Consider the following 19,572-nt stretch of genomic DNA (forward strand, 5'->3'; position numbering starts at 1 on the left):
TTACCATAATTACGCAGACGACCCACAAATTTACATAACCATCTCAACAGGGGACTATGGTCCAATACAATCACTGAGCAAGTGCATTGAACAAATTAACGATTGCATGTGCCAGATTTTTCTCCAATAAAACAAAACAGAAGTTATTGTTTTTGGAGCCAAGGAAGAACGACTAAAAGTCAGCGCTCAGCTTCAATGGGTAATGTTAAAAGGCACAAACCAAGCCAGAAATCTTTGTGTAGTCATGGACACCGACCTAAATTTCAACAGCCACATTAAAACAATTACAGAGTCAGCCTACTACTACTATCACCTTAATAACATATCAAGGATTAAAGGACTTATGTCTCAGCAGAATTTGAAAAAACTTGTCCATGCCCACTATCTTTAGTAGACTAGACTACTGTAACGGTGTCTTTATAGGTCTAAAAGCCTAAAAGATCATTCAGAGAGCTGCAGTTGATTCAGAATGGTGCTGCTCGACTCCTCACCAAGATCAATAAAGTAGATCACATCACTCCAGTTCTCAGAACTTTACACTGACTTCCAATCCGTCAAAGAATTTATTTCAAAATACTACCGTTGGTTTATAAAGCACAGAATGGTTTAGGGCCAAAATACATTTCTGATCTTCTACTGCGTTATGAACCATCCAGACGTCTCAGGTCGTCTGCTTTCTGTCCCCCGAGTCAAAACTAAACATGGAGAAGCAGCATTCAGTTTTTATGCACTACATATCTGGAACAAACTCCTAGAAAACTGCAGGTCTGCTGCAACTCTCACCCCTTTTAACCCAAGACTGTCTTTCGTTTGCAGTTGTCTTTTACTTAACTAAAATATATTAATTTCTTGCACTGCCACTTTTAACTTGATTTTATGCATTGTATTTTACTTTGTGTTCTTCCTTTTATGTATTCTGTTTTTTAAATTTATGCACTCTATGCCCTTTAAATAATGTGTTTCTTGGCACTTTTTCTTAATGCTTTTATGTTTTATGTAAAGCACTTTGAATAGCCTTGTTGAAATGTGCAATACAAATAAACTTGCCTTGCAGTACCTCTAAACAGCGGACATTTTCTTTCTTCCACTCTCTTTTTTGAGGGTCAACTACGACTACGTTGCATTATGTTGGTATCGGGTTTGAGTATCGGAGCATTTTTACCAGAGCAAGAGTACATGAGGACTTTATCAGCCAAGTTTATTGACTTAATTGCATATATCTGACACTGATCAGCCGATCACTGGTCATGGTAGGATCAAGCTGAAAATAAATCATGTTGTATATGTTAACATTACGGTCACATTTTTTTGCTTGATTATTACTCCACCACTTCCCGTTTTACCTCAGCAAAGCAGAGTTAAGCCTCTGTGGATAATAAAGTACCGCTGCGCTGCATATGAGTGGATGTTGACTGAGTGTGAGGGGAGGGGTTACAGAACCACAAGCACAAAGCAGTAGTTTCTGCTGGCATTTCGTACCTGCAGATTTTGACCAGGAGTTGCGTGGTTGGTACATAAAATGCGTGCAGATTGGCAGGACTGCTTACCTGGCATGGTAATGCATAAAATCAAAGAAACTAGATATTTTGACTAATATTTCACTTTACATCTACCCTTTTGTACCTGACATTTGCAAGTGAGGTGGACCTATAGAAAACAACTCTGGCTTGTTATGTTCTATGAGCATTAGCTCATAGTAACATCAGAGTATATAGCTTGAGCAAAATCTTGTTGTTCAATTTTGAGTACCAAAACACAAGGTTGTGCTTGTTGCCCTACAAGCACAACCTGCAAAAGCTGCCATTGCATAGACATGGACACCTGAACAGCAGTTTGTATGTGCTTATGCTTTGGAAATGTTTGAGCAATAAGAATGTGCGGCTAGACAAACACTGGGGATGTGGCAGGCTGATGAGCGTGACACTCTTTTCCCTTTGCCGTGCTCCACCTGGCAGAGTTTGCCAATGATATGACCATCTTCCTTTTTGCTGTTCAGCCCTTATGCCCCTATGATCTGAGCACCACATAACAGACATGTTTTTGTATCAGGGTAACCTGATACAAAAACTGATTTCTATCGGTTCCAGCCGCCCGACAACTATGTCAAGATAAGCTGCACACGTGTTCCCTTATGTATTCCATCCATATTTATCCTACAGCCTTTTTTTCTTATACACAATTGCGTAATTCTAACGGCCACTAGGCTATGGAAAATGCTTTTACAGACCTAAGGCACTAGGTAGTTTTCTCCTGCCAACTTCAGATTTAAGTATTGGAAAGTAATTTAAAAATATTACAACATTGGATACGCTACAAGAGCCAACAACTCTCCCAACTTGGACAATTTTGAAGACATTCTTGATTCTAAATTGGCCTCATTTACAGTCTTACTGCATACCTCCATCAATTTCTCTTCCAAGAATTTCACCAAATGAACATGGTCGGTATGACCTTGAGGACACAGCAGCAGTTCAGAGGTCAACTGGTATTACATACTTTTTCAACTCTGACCCCTGTGGTAGCCACTATAAACTCCTTTTTTTCTGCTGGTCAAATCTAGGTATAAAGCAGTTCAAAGACTTGTTTGTATATATTCTCATCAGGACATTAGTGCATGCATAAAGTACATTCTGACATTAGAGAAATGTATATGCTACATTACTGTTGCAATCTCAAGCAGAATTCTGAAGACACATTGCAGCAAAACACCATATGAACAGAGGTGTTTAAAGAAAGGCCTAGACATTACATTTAAAGTTGAAAGTTTGAGGTTGCCATGTATGGTTTATATTCTCCACTTCCTTCTACATCAGTGAGCTAGCAGGGTGTTATTAAGGGCACTTAACATTTCATGGCCTTAGAAGGCTGTAATTAGGAGTCTGTAAGTGGGTCTCCAGTGGTTGTTGCATATAGATTACATCAAATTATTCCATGAGCAATTCTTCATTGATTGTCATTTATTTTATTTGGAATATCAATTTCAATGTTGTTGGTATTTTGTATTTCCATTTACACTTTATAGTAATGGGTATCATAATGATAATCTTAAAAGTTAGATTGTAGAGAAAATAAACACAAGGAATTTTTCCACTATCTGAAGAATGCACTTCATAAATAAAAAATGTAGGGGTGGACGGTATAAACTGTATAGAAAGTACACCGTGAATTTGCCCTTCAGTATGGATTATGACTATTGTGCTGATTGGTAGAGCCCTCACAGATCTTAAGTAGGGTTAATGTGGTGAAAAATATCGATTTTTTTTCCTATCGATTCTGAACATTTGAAGCGGTTTCAATACTCATTTTCCGCATTATCGATAACCCGGTACCAGCTGTGGTTTCTGGCTCTCTTCTCTCCGAGAGCGAGTTGACACACATGCCGCTGCAGTGCTCACAAAGCCCCGCCTCCTCTCACTCACTTAAGCTAGGTTCATACTTGTCCCAAGCACGAGGGCGCACGGAACGCAAATGACGTCACCAGGAGGTGGTTCCATGGTACGTCGCGGACGAGGTCATGCAGGTCTGAGACTTTGTTAACTCGGCGCGAGGGGCGTTCCCTGGAAATGCATTGGAAGCGATGGGAGATCAGTGTTTTGCTACTTTATTTCAAATATGTTGGACAACATTGAGTCAAATGTGAAATTCAAAGTCTAGCAATTACTTTTTGACGCAGAGACAAAATATTATACCCAAACATCTCACTCAGGTTTGGTGATTTAATTGTAAATTAACAGGGTCGTTGTAAAGTTCAGTTGACAAATAAAAGGGAATGTTTATTGTTTTTTTATGTGCAGTTTCGATTTAGAGAGTCTTGCAATGAAGTAGAATAATTACACGTTGTGACTCCGTTCCATAGTTCAGTAAGTTCCTCTGTAATAAAATGCTGAGCAGGACATATCTTCAACCCTCCCCTCCAGTCTCTGCTTGTCATTTCAACCACCATGAACAGCAATTCCTTCTCAAGCACAAGCGCAGATTCTGTGCGTTCAGCCATGTTTGCATGCTGTCTAGCGTTTTCTTCCTTTACTACTTCCTGCTTCACGCTGTACTTTCTCTCTACTGCCACACATGGTTTCTGAGAATACTGTAATGGAGAATGTGCCAGCTACAAACGCCCTGTGCTTACTGCGCGGGCGCCCGGGAGAAGGTATAACCAGGGCTTCACAGTGCTCTTCTCGTCACTCATCTCATTCGCTCTGGTTCATTACGGTGGGCCTTGCGGCTTGGGCTAGGGCTCCGATTAACGCTGCTAACGGGGAACAGGACACGCTGTCTCTGCTTCTCCGTCTTGGGCGGCTACGTACAGGGCTGCATGTTGGGCTTTAGTCCAAAAGTGCGGGTTTGTGGCGCAGCAAAGTTGTTTTCCTGCCCCGCAACTTGTGGCAGTTCCCTGGCTCGGTGTCCAGCTTGTTAGCACTCTATTTTAACTGAAACATTTACGAGGAATTTTTTTTTTTTTTTCTCCTCTAATTATTTTAATACATTTTAAATATTTACAAAATCTATTGAATTATGATAATCAAAAGTTGTGGAGGATGGCAAAAAGTTTAAATATTTTAACTACCACAAAAGGGGGAATAAATAAATACTCAAAGTAAGTTTTTATTTTCACTTTTTGTAGCATGATTTTATTGTATTACATGAAAATGTGTTGAGATGAAAGTTACTTGAAAAATGGTTTTGTATTTCTTTCCATTTATTATTGCAGTTTTGCACAATAAATGTTCTTAAAATACTATGTGGAATATGTTCTAGTAATACAGTTAAGTATACAGTAAAAGCTGCCATGCAGTTGCCATAACAGTGCTTTACCCCTTCAGAAGCATATACAGTATATTGAAATGTTAAGAACGACAAATATACAATGACATATACTGTTGCTGTCCATGCTTCAAATTATAGTTATAAAAAGGTCTTAGACTATACCGCCCAGCCATTAAAAAAAATTACACTATCACAGGTTATGCATTCACAAGCCATATGAGGCACCAATGGCCACATTATAAAGTACCTACAAAACATTCACATGATGTTAAACTGGTCTCCACGTCACTGTATTTGGCCAGCTACCAAGTAGAGAGCTCTAGGCTGCAGATATTAAACTGGTAATCATAAGATCTGCAACCTGCACTTATGCATAACTTTGACGAGGTCTGAATGATACAACTACATTGCACTGTACACAGGTGCAAAAGTGAAATCAAAAAAGGAGTAATATTCACAAATTAGGCTACTCAGCCACCTCAACGTTTCCCCACACAAGCTTCAAATATGGAGACCATTACGATAGTTTTCTTTTTGTCTGAATCAAAAGAAGACATTAGCATCTTCGATTAACTAGAGGACAGTCTGCCCTCGTTCGTCCACTCCCCTTGCTGCCTGTTCTCCTTCACAGAATACTTAAGTGAACACGCTCTGCATTGAACCGAGACAGATGTCTGCAAAGAGTTTTGTAAACCTTTATCGTTGTATTTGTCACAGGCTCTCCGAATGCATTGATTGGTATGTGACTTTGAAATGATATACACCGATCAGCCACAACATTAAAACCACCTGCCAAATATTGTGTAGGCCTCATGCTGCCAGGACAGCTCTGACCTGTTGAGCCTGGTGGTATCTGGCACCAAGACGTTAGCAACTAGCGCATTATCCTGCTGAAAGAGGCCACTGTCATCAGGGGATACCGTTGAAGGGGTGTACCGTGAACTTGGTCTGCAACAATGTTAGGATAGGTGGTACGTGTCAATGTAACATCCACATGAATGCCAGGACCCACTGTTTCCCAGCAGAACATTGCCCAGAGCATCACACTGCCCATCACTTCTTCCCATAGTGCATCCCGGTGCCATCTCTTCCCCAGATAAACAATGCACACGCATCCAGCCATCCACATGATGTCAAATAAAAGGTGATTCATCTGACCGGTCGGCGGCTACGCAGCCCCAAACCCCTTTCTATCATAGCAGCATTAACTTTTTCAGAAATTTGTGCTACAGAAGCTCTTCTGTAGGATTGGACCAGACGGGCTAAACTTCACTCCCCACACGCATCAATGAGCTTATGGGAGCCCATGACCCTGTCGCTGGTTCACCAGTTGTTCTTCCTTGGACCACTTTTGGTAGGTACTAACCATTGCAAACCGGGAACACAAGACCTGCCGTTTTGGAGATGCTCTGACCCAGTCATCTAGCCGTCACAAATTGGCCCTTGTCAGAGTGGCTCAGATCCTTGGGGGTTAGGGTTCAGATTCAGACTCCTGATTATATATATATATTTTTTATTTATTTTATTTTTTTAAATGTCTGACCTGCCGATTCTGATTTTGGCCAATTACAATTTTCATTCAATTCATAATTCATTCAGCCCCGCAGAAGGCGTTCAGTTCATAATAAAACACTGACTTTTAAATATATTTTACATTGTCGCCCGATCATTTTGAGTTTGTATCTGCGATTGGAGAATTCAAATTATCTTATCATTTGGTCTCATTGGGGATATCTGCTGTACGTCATTGACAAATACATCACGTGATCTGATCAGGCTCACGTGATAGGACAGGTGCATGCTACCTGTGCTAGGGCTGCAGAATTAATAGAGTAATTAACAAGTTAACAAGTAATTATTAACTAGTAATAAATACATAAACAAGATTTAAACAACAACACTTTCCAGCCTGATGAGCATCAACATTTTTTCTGAGGAGCTCAGAAATCTCCTTTGTCAGAGGCATTTGTTGTGGAAATAAAAAACAATGATACATTCTGAAAATATAATGAATTGAAATATCAGAAGTTTACCTGTTAAGGCTTGCAACAAAGCCCATGACGGACCGTTTATGCTGTCTAATATCGTGATGGACATCAACTCCAATAACCATGAGATGTTTCTAGTGAAGAGAAGAGAAGGTTTACTTGTCCATGGAATTCAGTGTCATGAACAGTGCTGTCGAACCGATTGTGCAAAAACGCAGCAATTGTATTGTGCAATGTTAATAGCTGAATATAAAATAAACTTAAAAAACAAAAAAAAGTATATTTTATGAACTGGCTAAATTAGTTCCCCAGAGTATTTTTTATTTATCAAATCACTAAATCAGTGTGAGAAATGAAGACAAGCCAACTGAATATGCCTACCAAGGGGACATTAACAGTCCACAGCTCTCCACCAAGCTTGCAGTTCATCTGCAACAGGATCCTTTGTGCAACACTTCTCAACTTCTGTGGCTGAGATATAGTGCGTACATTGATGGCCTTCAAGTAAAATAATAAAGGTTAACACCAGCCGGAGTTAAAGATTTCAGGGGAAAGCACTGTTGAAAAGGTTATTGCGCTGTAAAATGAGAAAACTAAATAAGTGAAACACAAGCTAACCATATATTAGAAATGGGCTTGGGATAACCACTTGTGACACACCTGAGAGGGGATGGGGCTCTTTACACTGCATAGCTTCTTGATAGCGCAGTAGAGGTCATCCCTGTTGCCTGTTATGATGCACACCACCATCTGCATGCCGGACTGAACACAAACATGACTGAGAAAAAAAAGTGTGAGAAAAGCCTGTGTAGTCTCAATGTCCATATTTTATTTGTATGAAATATAACATTGTAAAACACCCGGATAGAATTTCACAGTTTCAAATGACAATAAGCGCGATAGCTACTCGCGATAGCGACTTGCTATGTTGTTAAAACATTTTTTTATCGTGCTAAAAGGCTGACCAATCAGCATTAAATTATAATCAATGTTACCATCCAAGCACATCATGCAATGCGTACTTTTAACAATTTAGGTGAAGATGACAACCCTGTCTGCATAAAACAGGGGAAGAAAGTTGTGGCGAAAAGGGCCACCACGTGACCACCACCTGCTGATTAATAGAGGACGTAACACAAGTTTACTTGTAGCTGTGGTTTTTAGTTGTGGGTTGTGCATGTGGATAGTTTGGAATGAAGAAAAATGCCATGGTTCGCCAAACTTGTGTATTCTGAAGCTTTCACTGCTGCGAGCTCTGGGACAGTGTTTTCCAGGGGCTTTTTCAGGGTACTTTGAGTGCTGGGTTGGAAAAAAAACTGCTCTTGGAAACATGCTGCACATGTTTTACCTCTAATGCTTTATGTGCACTCTGAATTGTGCTTTCTTTGTACACGGTTACTGATAACATTGTCCGATATGTTTGTATATAATATTAATTCAGAGCCAACAGTGTCAACAATATGTAGTACAGATAATTTCAATTATTTGTGGCACACATTTAGGGTTCTAAAAAAAGAATAGGGTACTATTGTAATATATATTAAAAAATAAAACAAAGAAATTGATAGAAAATGTATATAATCTTTGAGTGACAATTTAAATGCACTGGCAAATGTCTATTTTAATATAAAACATAAGTGACTTCAAATTGTAATTTAAACATTTTAACAATACCATGTCAGTGCCTAAAACAGATAATCCTGTTCATTATAACCATGAAACTGACTATGACTTAACCAGCTCAACCACTCCATTAGTCTGTCGTGCACACGATGAGACCTGTCCTCTATGTTGCATGATGCTGTTGTCAGTGTGTTGTTTTCAAGAAAGTTGTGTCCAACCTTGCTGGTGAGCTGAGAGTGGATACTCTTAATGTAGGTTTCGGTACGGTCATCTCTCAGTTGTACGCGGATTGGCTGTTGGAGGCGCAGTCCCATTGGTCCAGCTACTTTTTGAAAAGTCACCACCAGCTCCTCAGCCTGCTCTGCGCAGCGGCGTGGGTAGAAGATGGACCAGACATTCAAGGGGACCTGACAGGCATATTGGTGTCAGTAAAAAAAGGAAAAAGAAACCTTAAAGGAAAACGTATGTATTTTTTTAAGCTCAACTTTATTTTCCGACTGATGGTTGTCAATCCATGTGGTTGGCATCAGAATGTTTTACATGAGTCCAGGATTGAGACAATACCTTCAGTTGACTGTCATGCAAGAGGGGCGATTGCGGCGGGGCTTAAAACTCATCACTGGATCGATTTCTGATGCAAATCACTTGAGTTTACGCACCCAATGATCAAAAAATAGGGTTTAGGTTCAAAATAAACCCAAATTTTCTGAAACAGGCTTCACTCTCTCTCTCTCTCTCTCCCAGGCCTGCATCGTGGCAAGATAATGTGACATTGACACAATTCCCAAGACAAGACGGATATCAGCAAAGTCAAATGATGACAGCTTCACATGGGGACAACTACACAAAAAGCATTGTGTGAGTGCAACACGAGGAGTGGTGCTGAGACTCACACAGCTGATGGCAGCATCCCTGACGACCTCCCTGGACCAGGACATATCAGCACCAACGGTGACTGATGCCGACTGCAGGCAGATGGTCTCAGTGGGCAGAATTCTGCCTTTGATCTATTAAAAACAAAAAAAACAGAAACATTTAAGTACCTAGTATTGGTCTAAGTCTTTTTACTAGTATTTAGGGTTTATGATGAAATAGTGAATAGTAAATTAGCAAATAGTCAGTCTGCTGAACGTGACCTGTAACATTGCCAAGACACTTGTTCTGGCTTAATTATATGGTCACGTTTGCACATGGATAATTACTCAAGACATGCTTATATGTGAGATGAAAAACATTGCATCTTCTTGACCAAAGAGCTCTTGGTCAACCAACAGCGTAGCTACTAGAATTTGGGTCGACCGAGAACTAGAGACTAGAGTGGGGTGGAAGCGTAGGGGCCGCTCACCAGCATGATGTCAGTGTTGATTTCCAGTCCCCATCGGCTCAGCTCCTTCAGAGTCTCGGGATTAGTGCTGATGTTTTTCAGAAGCTGCTTTATCGAGTTGGTGTACTGCTCGCCACTGACATTGATGTGCATTGTCAAGTCCTATGATGGACAGGCAATTATGGGAGAGAATGAGGGCAGAGAATAGGCTTGTCAATGTGGTGCAAATTTTACTCTCATGTGGGTTACTTCTCTAACTCTTCCCCACTTTCACCGCTAACGTGGGGTTTTAAGCTTTCCGTGAGTTGCATATCCTATTATACAGACATTTCCATTCGTTTTGAAAGAAAACGGACACTGTTTTCGTACTCCTTCACTGCAGAGCCCTATTTGTCTGCTATAGCTAAACAATCAGATGCACGTTTCTACCTTTTACGTTCACCTTCGTTACTTTTGGGGTCTGTCATCTCTTGTTCTGAATCTCAAGTAAGATAACACTTTATTGATCCCTGGGGGTAAAGTTAAAGTACTGCAGGACCCAAGAAGTTGCACGTTTTGGAAACCAAATTCTGTTTAATTCAGTTCACTATTTTTAATTTAAAACATAGTGAACTGCACTGGAATACTCTTTACACCACACAATAGTTTTACACTGAAAATAATCGGATCATTACATGACAAATTATTTTATTCTTAAAAGCGGACCATATGCCACCGTTAACTGATACACCTAGTCGTGGATGATGAAATGTTTATGCTTTGAAGTCTCATTGAGTTATGAAACGTACAAATTGTAAATGTTTTACTTTCTATGGCCCAGAATGCTGTGACTTATTACCGTGCAGCTGTAGTGTCACAACTTTACACACTGTCATGCATCAAGATCTCCTTGACGCCTATGGTACTGACACACTGACTTCACCTTCATTGCGCGGAAGTCCTTCCTCATTTTGTCAGGAATCCCGGTCATGAAGGAGAGCTCAGGAACCAGAAGAATCTCTCCCGTTAATTGCTGCAACAAATCAATGATGTATTTTCAAAATGTGGAGTGTTTATTGCTACTTTAAGTAATTGGTGCTGCCTTTGAGTTTTATTCTTTACTGTGCAAGGTATTGGTACACATGTATGCTAATGTGTCTGTATGTGTACTATAGGATACAGTATGTGTACATGTATACTTGTTTATACAACCTCTTAACTTATGGATGGCATATACTATCCGATATTACAACTATTATTTTATTTACTTTCTGGGATTCCTCTGACCCTGGATTACCACTGGCAACGGATGAAGCGAAACATGCGTATGCAAGTATTTTGGGGAGCTTCGCCCCCCAAAGTTATGTTGCCCTGAGGTTATGTATATAGTTTAAGCATAAGCTCACCTTGATGGAGATAATGTCAAAGAGCACCCACTTGTAAAACTGCAAATGGTTCTGTGTACTACTCTAGCCACAAGAGGGCGTTCAGTAGTAAGCATTTAGATTCAGTGTCTGTAGAATAAAATCCTGGGAGGGGATTTTTTTTTTGCCTTATGAGAAATCCAATCTGCCCTGGGAACATTAAGCACACATAAGGTCATAACATAATAATAGTATGAAGAAGTTTTACCTTCCTTCCAGGTCTGGATCTCTCCTTGGGTCGATGGACAAGTAGGGGCTGGGCTTTCTCTTTGATGGTAATCCCATAGTTTTTGCTGTTCAGCCATGTGGTACAAAAAAGTGAGAGTCCATGTATTGAAATATTATTAACCGAGAAACCACTATCAAATTAAGAGCACCTCAAAAAGCTAACCGCAACAAGGATACCTCAGCTTAAAAGTGACAATCAGAAAAAACACATTTCAAAAAGGTCATGACAAAGTAGATCTTGTATAGCATTACAGACTGTACCTGTAGTAATCTACAAAGGTGGTCTCGGAGCCATCAGCTAATGTAAAGGTGTCTTTTGGTGACTTGTTCCACTCGATGCCATCAATGCGATAGGTGTGATTATTATAGCGAGTTATCACAACGCTGCCGACAAGCTCCTTGGTGCACTCATCCTGAAAGTTCTCTGTGCTTTGTTCATACATTACCTGCCTAGAGAACAAAAGGGATCAGATTTATGTCCTTGAGGGTTTTACAACATTTACAGATGGTCACTTAATTATTAAAATACTAACTTAAGCATCTGACAAATCCCTTGCGTGGAAATAAGCCTTCAAGCCTAACAACATATAGTGGTTACAGGAGAATACCGGAGCAATCTATTATGAAATGATCTTAATTAACATACATGATCAGCACAAAGGATAGCACTAGTTGAACTTTGTATGACCTGCCCATGATATATTCCATGTTAAAATATGACAGAACATGTTATATATAATTGAGCAAAATGCCAGCAAATGCATTTTTTATGCACGAACAGGACGTCACACACTATATGATTCCCCCTGGGAGTATGCCACACTACATCAAAAAAATGACTCAATATGGGAGGTGTGTGACCTATATAACTCTTCCAATTTAACCAAACACATTGATCACATGTCCTCAGAGTCAGCAGTGCTTGTAATGGCTTTACATATAAAATAATTGGGATTAGTATTATTACTGCTGGTGCAGCAGCCATTACGGTTGTGGAATGAACTGACATGGCATTTAAGGCCGATTCATTTCGCAGGACTTTGTGGGACACATCCACAGACAAATACAGGCCGCCATCTGAGCGCTTGATGCTGGTTGCATAGCCAGGCCACACCTGCAGCCTGCAGAAAGAAGGAAGGTTTAAACAGAATGAAGCAGTTTTGACCCAGGATATTTGCGCCGCTATTCGGGACCCTTGTAGGGTGAAAGGTTGACGAAGACTCACCGATGTTTACTGAGAAAGACTGCACTTTGTGGATCGTAATGATTCCGTCCAACAACCTGCAGCCCCACCATCTTCATTACCCTTAAAAACCAAAAAGATAATGACTACTTTTTTTCAGGGTGGAGGGATATTATCATCATATATAGTCTTGAGGCTGACTTAAGATATAAATGTCTTAAAAGTGCATTTGAGCTTGAAGCTACCAAGATGTGGACTCAGGGAATTATACGGTATTTTTCCTTTGTTTATAGAGTATTAGTCCCCTATTGACCTCTTTCTGCATCACTAAACTAGATCCATTAAAACATCTAATATTCTCCAGACATTTACAATACATTATTCATACTTAGATTTTGTAAACTTTGTCCTAAAAAGAATTATTTTTGAGAGGGCTCTATGCAAAGTTCACACATTGTGCATATCTTAAACCAATATGGCTGGGCATGCTAAAAACCATTTCCCAAGATCCATCATATCAATGCATATAAGCATGTCTAAGGGGAAACCAGGAATTTGAAGGAATTAGAAAACTATGCATGGGAAATTATACAGAATCTCAAAGTACAGGTAATGATTATTTTTAACAATAGCAGACCTGTCAACCTTTTTGAGTACCACAATTGTGTAACAGGGAGTCTTTGTGGCATTTGAGTTACTGCAGCTAAATGACGCCATCGGTTATTCACACTGTAGCCGCCTCATAAATCAGGCTAATCACATCATAAGTGACCTACAACAGCTAACTATATACAGTATACAACTTTGTCTCATTGGGGTATACCCCTTGAAATGCATCATCTCGTAAAGTTACCGAACATGTTTAACAACTAGAGATGTACGGATTGGAATTTTCTGGGCCAATTCAGATTCTGGATTTAACCTGCTGATTCCGATTTCCGATTTGCTGTATGTCAATGACAAATACATCCCGTGACCTGATCACGTGATAGCACAGCCGCAACACAGCCGCACATACAGACTACCACTGCAATTTTCAGTGACCACAATGTGAGATTGCTGATTTTGACACTGTTTATTATTGTTCATTATTCACTATGGACAATAATAGAACATGGAACAGTCTCTGAGTTCCAATAAAATGGGACTGTCACCAAGTTTCAGTATAATGCAACCTGTAACTGGACAACATACTGTATAACTTACATGGAAATGTCCAGTTCAAACTGCAAATGAAAGTCTCTTTCACTTTAAGTGCAAATCTAACTCTCTTTTATATTTATTTGGTACTTGCCACTCCAAAATAAATTGCAATCATTACAAAAAAATAAAAGGCTGACACTTCTCACTCTCGTTCACTGGAAGCCTCTTGCTCACCAAGCATTAAACCAACTGAATCAAATCGAACGCCTCGTTTTACTGAGTGACTTGTCAAGAACTGAGTCCCAAAAAAATCATGAGCGGAGCTCCACTGTGACAGCGGTAGAAACAGTCTGCACAATGTTGGAATATTGTCAGGCGATAGATAAACCACACACACTGAGGAGAGGAGCCCTTGTCATGACCTGTTGTCCATCTGCTCCTGGGCTTATTCCAACTAACCCACTCTCTACAACCCCTGTGTGTCTACAACCCTGTCATCTGTCTCTCTTCCCCATCCCTGTTCAGGTTCCAGTGTGGCCTCCCACATGCTACCCAGGTGGCGTTTTCAGGGGCCTCCGGCGAAGAGACAGATGACAGGGTTGTTAACTCACCAGTTTATTGTAGAGAGTGGGCTAGTTGGAATAAGCCCACAAGCAGATGGACACGTGTCATGACAAGGGCTCCTCTCCTGAGCGTGTGTGGGGATGGGGGTTTTACCTGTTGCTGGTTAGACCAACCAACGAGCAACAGGTATGCAGCCACACTGATTCTGGGCCCCCAATTACAACCCAGGTCAGGTGTGGCTGCTTAAACCACACCATCCGCACATCACACGTACAGTTCATCCGGAAAGTATTCACACCACTTCATTTTCCCCACATTTTGTTATGTTACAGCCTTATTCCAAAAAAAGATTCAATACTTTTTTCCCCTCATCCATCTACACACAATACCCCATAATGACAAAGTGAAAACGTTTTTTTTTTTTTTGTTTTTTTTGCACATGTATTAAAAATAAAAAACAGAAAAATCGCATGTATATATGTATTTACACCCTTTACTCAGTACTTTGTTGAAGCACCTTTGGCAGTGATGACAGCCTCCAGTCTTCTCTGGAATGATGCTACAAGCTTGGCACACCTGTATTTGGGGCATTTCTCCCATTTTTCTCTGAAGATCCTCTCAAGCTCTGTCAGGTTAGATGGGGAGCGTCGCTGCACAGCTTTTTTCAGGTCTTTCCAGAGATGTTCAATATGGTTCAAGTCTGGGCTCTGGCTGGGCCACTCAAGGATTGTCCCGAAGCCTTGTCCTGAAGCGACTCCTTCGTTGTCTTGGCTGTGTGCTTGGGGTCGTTGTCCTGTTGGAAGGTAAACCTTTGCCCCCGTCTTGAGGTCTTGAGCACTCTGGAGCAGGCTTTCATCAAGGATCTCTCTGTACTTTGCTCCGTTCATCTTTCCCTCGATCCTGACTAGTCTCCCAGTTCCTGCCGCTGAAAAACATCCCCACAGCATGATGCTGCCATCACCATGCTTCACCGTAGGGATGGTATTAGCCAGTTGATGAGGTGCCTGGTTTTCTCCAGATGTGACGCTTGGCATTCAGGCCAAAGAGTTCAATCTTGGTTTCATCAGACCAGAGAATCTTGTTTCTCATGGTCTGAGAGTCCTTTAGGTGCCTTCTGGCAAACTCCAAGCGGGCTGTCATGAGCCTTTACTGAGTAGAGGCTTTCGTCTGGGCACTTTACCATAACGGCCTGATTGGTACAGTGCTGCAAAGATGGTTGTCCTTCTGGAAGGTTCTCCCATCTCTCCCATCAAAGAGGAACGCTGGAGCTCTGTCAGAGTGAGCATCGGGTTCTTGGTCACCTCCCTGACCAAGGCCCTTCTCCCCTAATTGCTCAGTTTGGCTGGGGGGGCGGCCCACTCTAGGAAGAGTGCTGGTGGTTCCAAACTTCTTCCATTTTCATTTTCAAATTATGTGACTGACTGCTCTTTGGGACCTTCAATGCTGCAGAATTTTTTGGTACCCTTCCCCAAATCTGTGCCTCGATACAATCCTGTCTAGGAGGTCTACAGGCAATTCCTTTGACTTCATGGCTTGGTTTCTGCTCTGACATGCACTGTCAACAGAGCGACCTTATAGAGAGGTGTGTGCCTTTCTAAATCATGTCCAATCAATTGAATTTACTACCGGTGGACTCCAATCAAGGTGTAGAAACATCTCCGGCATGATCAGTGGCAACAGGATGCACCAGAGCTCAATTTTGAGTGTCATAACAAAGGGTTTGAATACATATGTAGATGCAATATTTCAGTTGTTATTATTTTAATACATTTGCAAAAATTTCCAAAAAAACATTTTTGCTTTGTCATTATGGTGTTTGTGTGAAGATTGATGAGGAAGAAAAAAGGAATTGAATCCATTTTGGAATAAGGCTGTACCATAACAAAATGTGGAAAATGTGAAGGGGTATGAATACTTTCCGATGCACTGTACTTTATTTACTTAGTACTTACATACTTTAATATTATATTCCATTTCTGGAAACTCTGTTCTGTAAATTCTACACTGTACCTTTAGTGTCCACACTTCTACAGTATATCTGGCCAACACCACTACAATACCTCCTCAGCACGACATTGTAGAAGGGTATGCACAGATCTGAGCTAGGTGGCAAAATCTTTGTCATCTGGACTTTGATTTCTATTTCCTTGTTGTCTGTCCGTCGTTCACTCTTAAGAAGAACCACCTGCGCATGGACCAGATAGCACACATGATCCAAATTAGGTTCTTTTGTATTTTTTTGTTGGAAGCAGACCAAAATATCATGAAAAGATAACTGCCATACTCACATCCCCCAACTTGAATGGCAGGAAAAGTATTGAACCATCAAAAGCCACTACTTGTCCTGTGGTTGAGCGGTGCTCTTTCATCATGCCAAATCGCATCGCCACTGACTCCACATTTGGCCTGAAAGATATGATTGAAAATATGGTTTACTTCTGACAACAGAATGGCACTAATTTTCAATAATCAGTATTGACATCCAAAATAGATGCACAGCGATTGTTGCAAAATAACTAGCAGAGGTATCAACAGTGCTCCTGCTGGGATTTTTACACAGTTCTGCATCCGCCCCTGCTTTGCTCCTGTCAAAGGACAGTACAGGATACACTGCTTAAAATAATGTTTTGTCGTACTTACGTAAATGTAACATGGTATTGGTAAACAGACTCATTGCTGCAGTGAATGGGAATCTGGTTTGAGCCGAGATTGAGGGGAGTTCCTTTTGCACCAGCCTTGTTGAGAGGCTTGCTGAGGGGGGAAACATACACTTACAGAAAAACTCAACAGCCATCATAAAATAAGTGTGATCATGTCAATAAACAAAAGTTTAAAGGGGACCTATTATGAAAAACTCACTTTTTCAGTGCTTTTGCACTTACCTTTTGGTCTCTGATGGGCTGACTAATAGGGTTGGGGGATATGTCAAAATGTTCTTACCGGCAAACGTAAGAAAAAGGATGCTGTGGATAGACTGTAGGCTGCGGTGGGTTCATCCACTGTGCATTTCTCCAAACAAAACCAATAATTATAGTGTGTTTTAATTGTAGATGTATTTTTTATTTTCCGACGCTTACATGAAATAAAAAATCCCTGCATACGGTGTCCCGGTGCGGTGTCTGTGTCCCCCACAAGCTTGAAGCACGGCAACGAAAGTGGAAACAACCTTTTAAATTAGGCCTTGTTGATCTAATGTGACTGAAGATTCAGCAACTGGATTGCTTATTTTAAAACAGTGAAATTTTACGGACTAAATACAATAGAACGCCAAATCAAGCTCAAACCCCATTGGCTCACAGAACTAAGGCCTCAGAAGGCGGCGCCACACACTAAAAAGACCATCCTGGAACAGGATGTGTGTAAAAGCATGTTAGAAATGATCCGAGTGGTATTTTCAGCAAAAAAAAACATGTTTTGGGGACCTCAGAGACCTATATTAACTTGTTGAAAGGGAGCATAATAGGTACCCTTTAAGAACTTCCGAATTAGAGCGGTCACAATTATTACATAATCACCTGATCAGTTATTTGAGCTGACCGCAACCATTTTGTAAAATAGTTACTTTCTACAATCTTGTTGCCATCCACATTTCAGGGGAATCTTAAGCCAATGTTAGAAATGTTCTAACAATTACAATTGGCTGTGTTTCAGTTTGGTTGAGGAAATAACACATTTTAATGTTCCAATGTCAAGAAATGTATTTTCTTTGTAAGATGGATGTGTATTATTACACCATCATAGGATTATACTTTAATAGTGGCATACAATTACCAAGGATAATTGTTTGTATGACAATCGTCAACTCAAATTTCATGATTGTGACAGCCCTATTCAGAAGCACAGCTAGGAGTTTGGTAATATTCATACTCATACTACATGCAAACAAGTAAATTCCACAATACAATCAATTCACATGTAAAAGACAATTTATGGTCAAGTTACCCTGGTGCCTCCATTTTCAGATTTCTTTTAGTTGAAAAGCTATCAGGAGGAACTGAAGGTCCTTGGGGAGGGGCCAGAGGGTGCTTGGTTCCTTAGCATTTTTCAGATTAAAAGAAACACAATAATGTCCGAATGAAGTTTATCCCACTCAACTATTGTTTATGATAATAGGAAGTATATCAGACGAAAAGATACAATTTGAAATATAAGTGTGAGGAGTTTAAGAATAAGGACCTGAATTCCATACATCAGGAGGATAGGACTTCAATCATTATTTTAAAGGCATCAAAATTTTTGTTCACTAAATTCCACTAAATACAATTACATTGCGTTCCAAATTATTATGCAAATTATATTTTTCTCAGATTTTCCTTTATAGTCGATGCAAATGACAGTATAATTTTCAAGTCATCAACCCTTAGGGTATAATTTGAAAGTTATTGAACAAACCTCCCAATGATTACAGTATTTTTTTCAAAAATAAAAAACTAAAAACGCACTGTTCCAAATTATAATGCACAACAGCATTTCAAAACATTTTATAGGCTGTAAAGAACTGAAAATGGTCATTTGTTGAATTTGCAGCATTAAGAGGTCATATTTACTGAAATCAAAAGCTATTTCAGTCCAAAACATCTTAACAGGCCAAGTTACATGTTAACATAGGATCCTTCTTTGATATCACCTTCACAATTCTTGCATCCATTGAACTTGAGAGTTTTTGGAGGATGTCAGAATAGCCTCCCAGAGCTGCTGTTTTGGTGTGAACTGCCTCCCACCTTCATAGATCTTTTGCTTGAGGATGCTCCAAAGGTTCTCAATAGGGTTGAGGTCAGGGGAGGATGGGGGCCACACCATGTGTTTCTCTCCTTTAATGCCCATAGCAGCCAACGACACAGAGGTATTCTTTGCAGCATGAGATGGTGCATTGTCATGCATGAAGATGATTTTGCTACAGAAGGCACGGTTCTTCTTTTTGTACCATGGAAGAAAGTGGTCAGTCAGAAACTCTATATACTTTGCCGAGGTCATTTTCACACTTTCAGGGACCCTAAAGGGGCCTACCAGCTCTCTCCCTGTGATTCCGGCCCTAAACATGACTCCTTGCTGACGTCCCAGCCTTGTTGGGACATGGTGGCCATCCACCAACCATCCACTACTCCATCCATCTGGACCATCCAGGGTTGCACGGCACTCATCAGTAAACAAGACTGTTTGAAAATTAGTCTATGTATTTCTGGACCCACTGCAACCTTTTCTGCTTGTGAGCATTGGTTAGGGGTGGCCCAATAGTAGGTTTATGCACAACTGCAAGCCTCTGGAGGATCCTACACCTTGAGGTTTGTGGGACTCCAGAGGCACCAGCAGCTTCAAATACCTGTTTGCTGCTTTGTAAGGGCATTTTAGCAG

General features: G+C 40.5%; 1 protein-coding gene across 1 annotated transcript in view; it reads right to left on the reverse strand.

Moving 5' to 3' along the window:
- piwil2 (piwi-like RNA-mediated gene silencing 2) overlaps positions 1-19,295 on the reverse strand; it is a gene marked incomplete at both ends in the record, with an annotated part of 33,938 nt that extends 14,643 nt beyond the window's left edge. Inside the window, 15 exons of the mRNA XM_080004306.1 lie at positions 6,798-6,886; positions 7,134-7,250; positions 7,413-7,514; positions 8,594-8,782; positions 9,269-9,382; positions 9,721-9,861; positions 10,622-10,711; positions 11,311-11,395; positions 11,592-11,776; positions 12,334-12,451; positions 12,556-12,636; positions 16,281-16,405; positions 16,509-16,626; positions 16,861-16,971; positions 19,228-19,295. Coding sequence (XP_079860432.1) covers positions 6,798-6,886; positions 7,134-7,250; positions 7,413-7,514; positions 8,594-8,782; positions 9,269-9,382; positions 9,721-9,861; positions 10,622-10,711; positions 11,311-11,395; positions 11,592-11,776; positions 12,334-12,451; positions 12,556-12,636; positions 16,281-16,405; positions 16,509-16,626; positions 16,861-16,971; positions 19,228-19,295 — 1,733 coding nt within the window. The remainder of the gene's footprint in view (positions 1-6,797; positions 6,887-7,133; positions 7,251-7,412; positions 7,515-8,593; positions 8,783-9,268; positions 9,383-9,720; positions 9,862-10,621; positions 10,712-11,310; positions 11,396-11,591; positions 11,777-12,333; positions 12,452-12,555; positions 12,637-16,280; positions 16,406-16,508; positions 16,627-16,860; positions 16,972-19,227) is intronic.
- Between the last annotated feature and the right edge of the window lie 277 nt (positions 19,296-19,572).

The sequence above is a fragment of the Zeus faber genome (assembly GCF_960531495.2).
Source record: "Zeus faber genome assembly, chromosome: 7".
Classification (NCBI taxonomy): domain Eukaryota; kingdom Metazoa; phylum Chordata; class Actinopteri; order Zeiformes; family Zeidae; genus Zeus; species Zeus faber.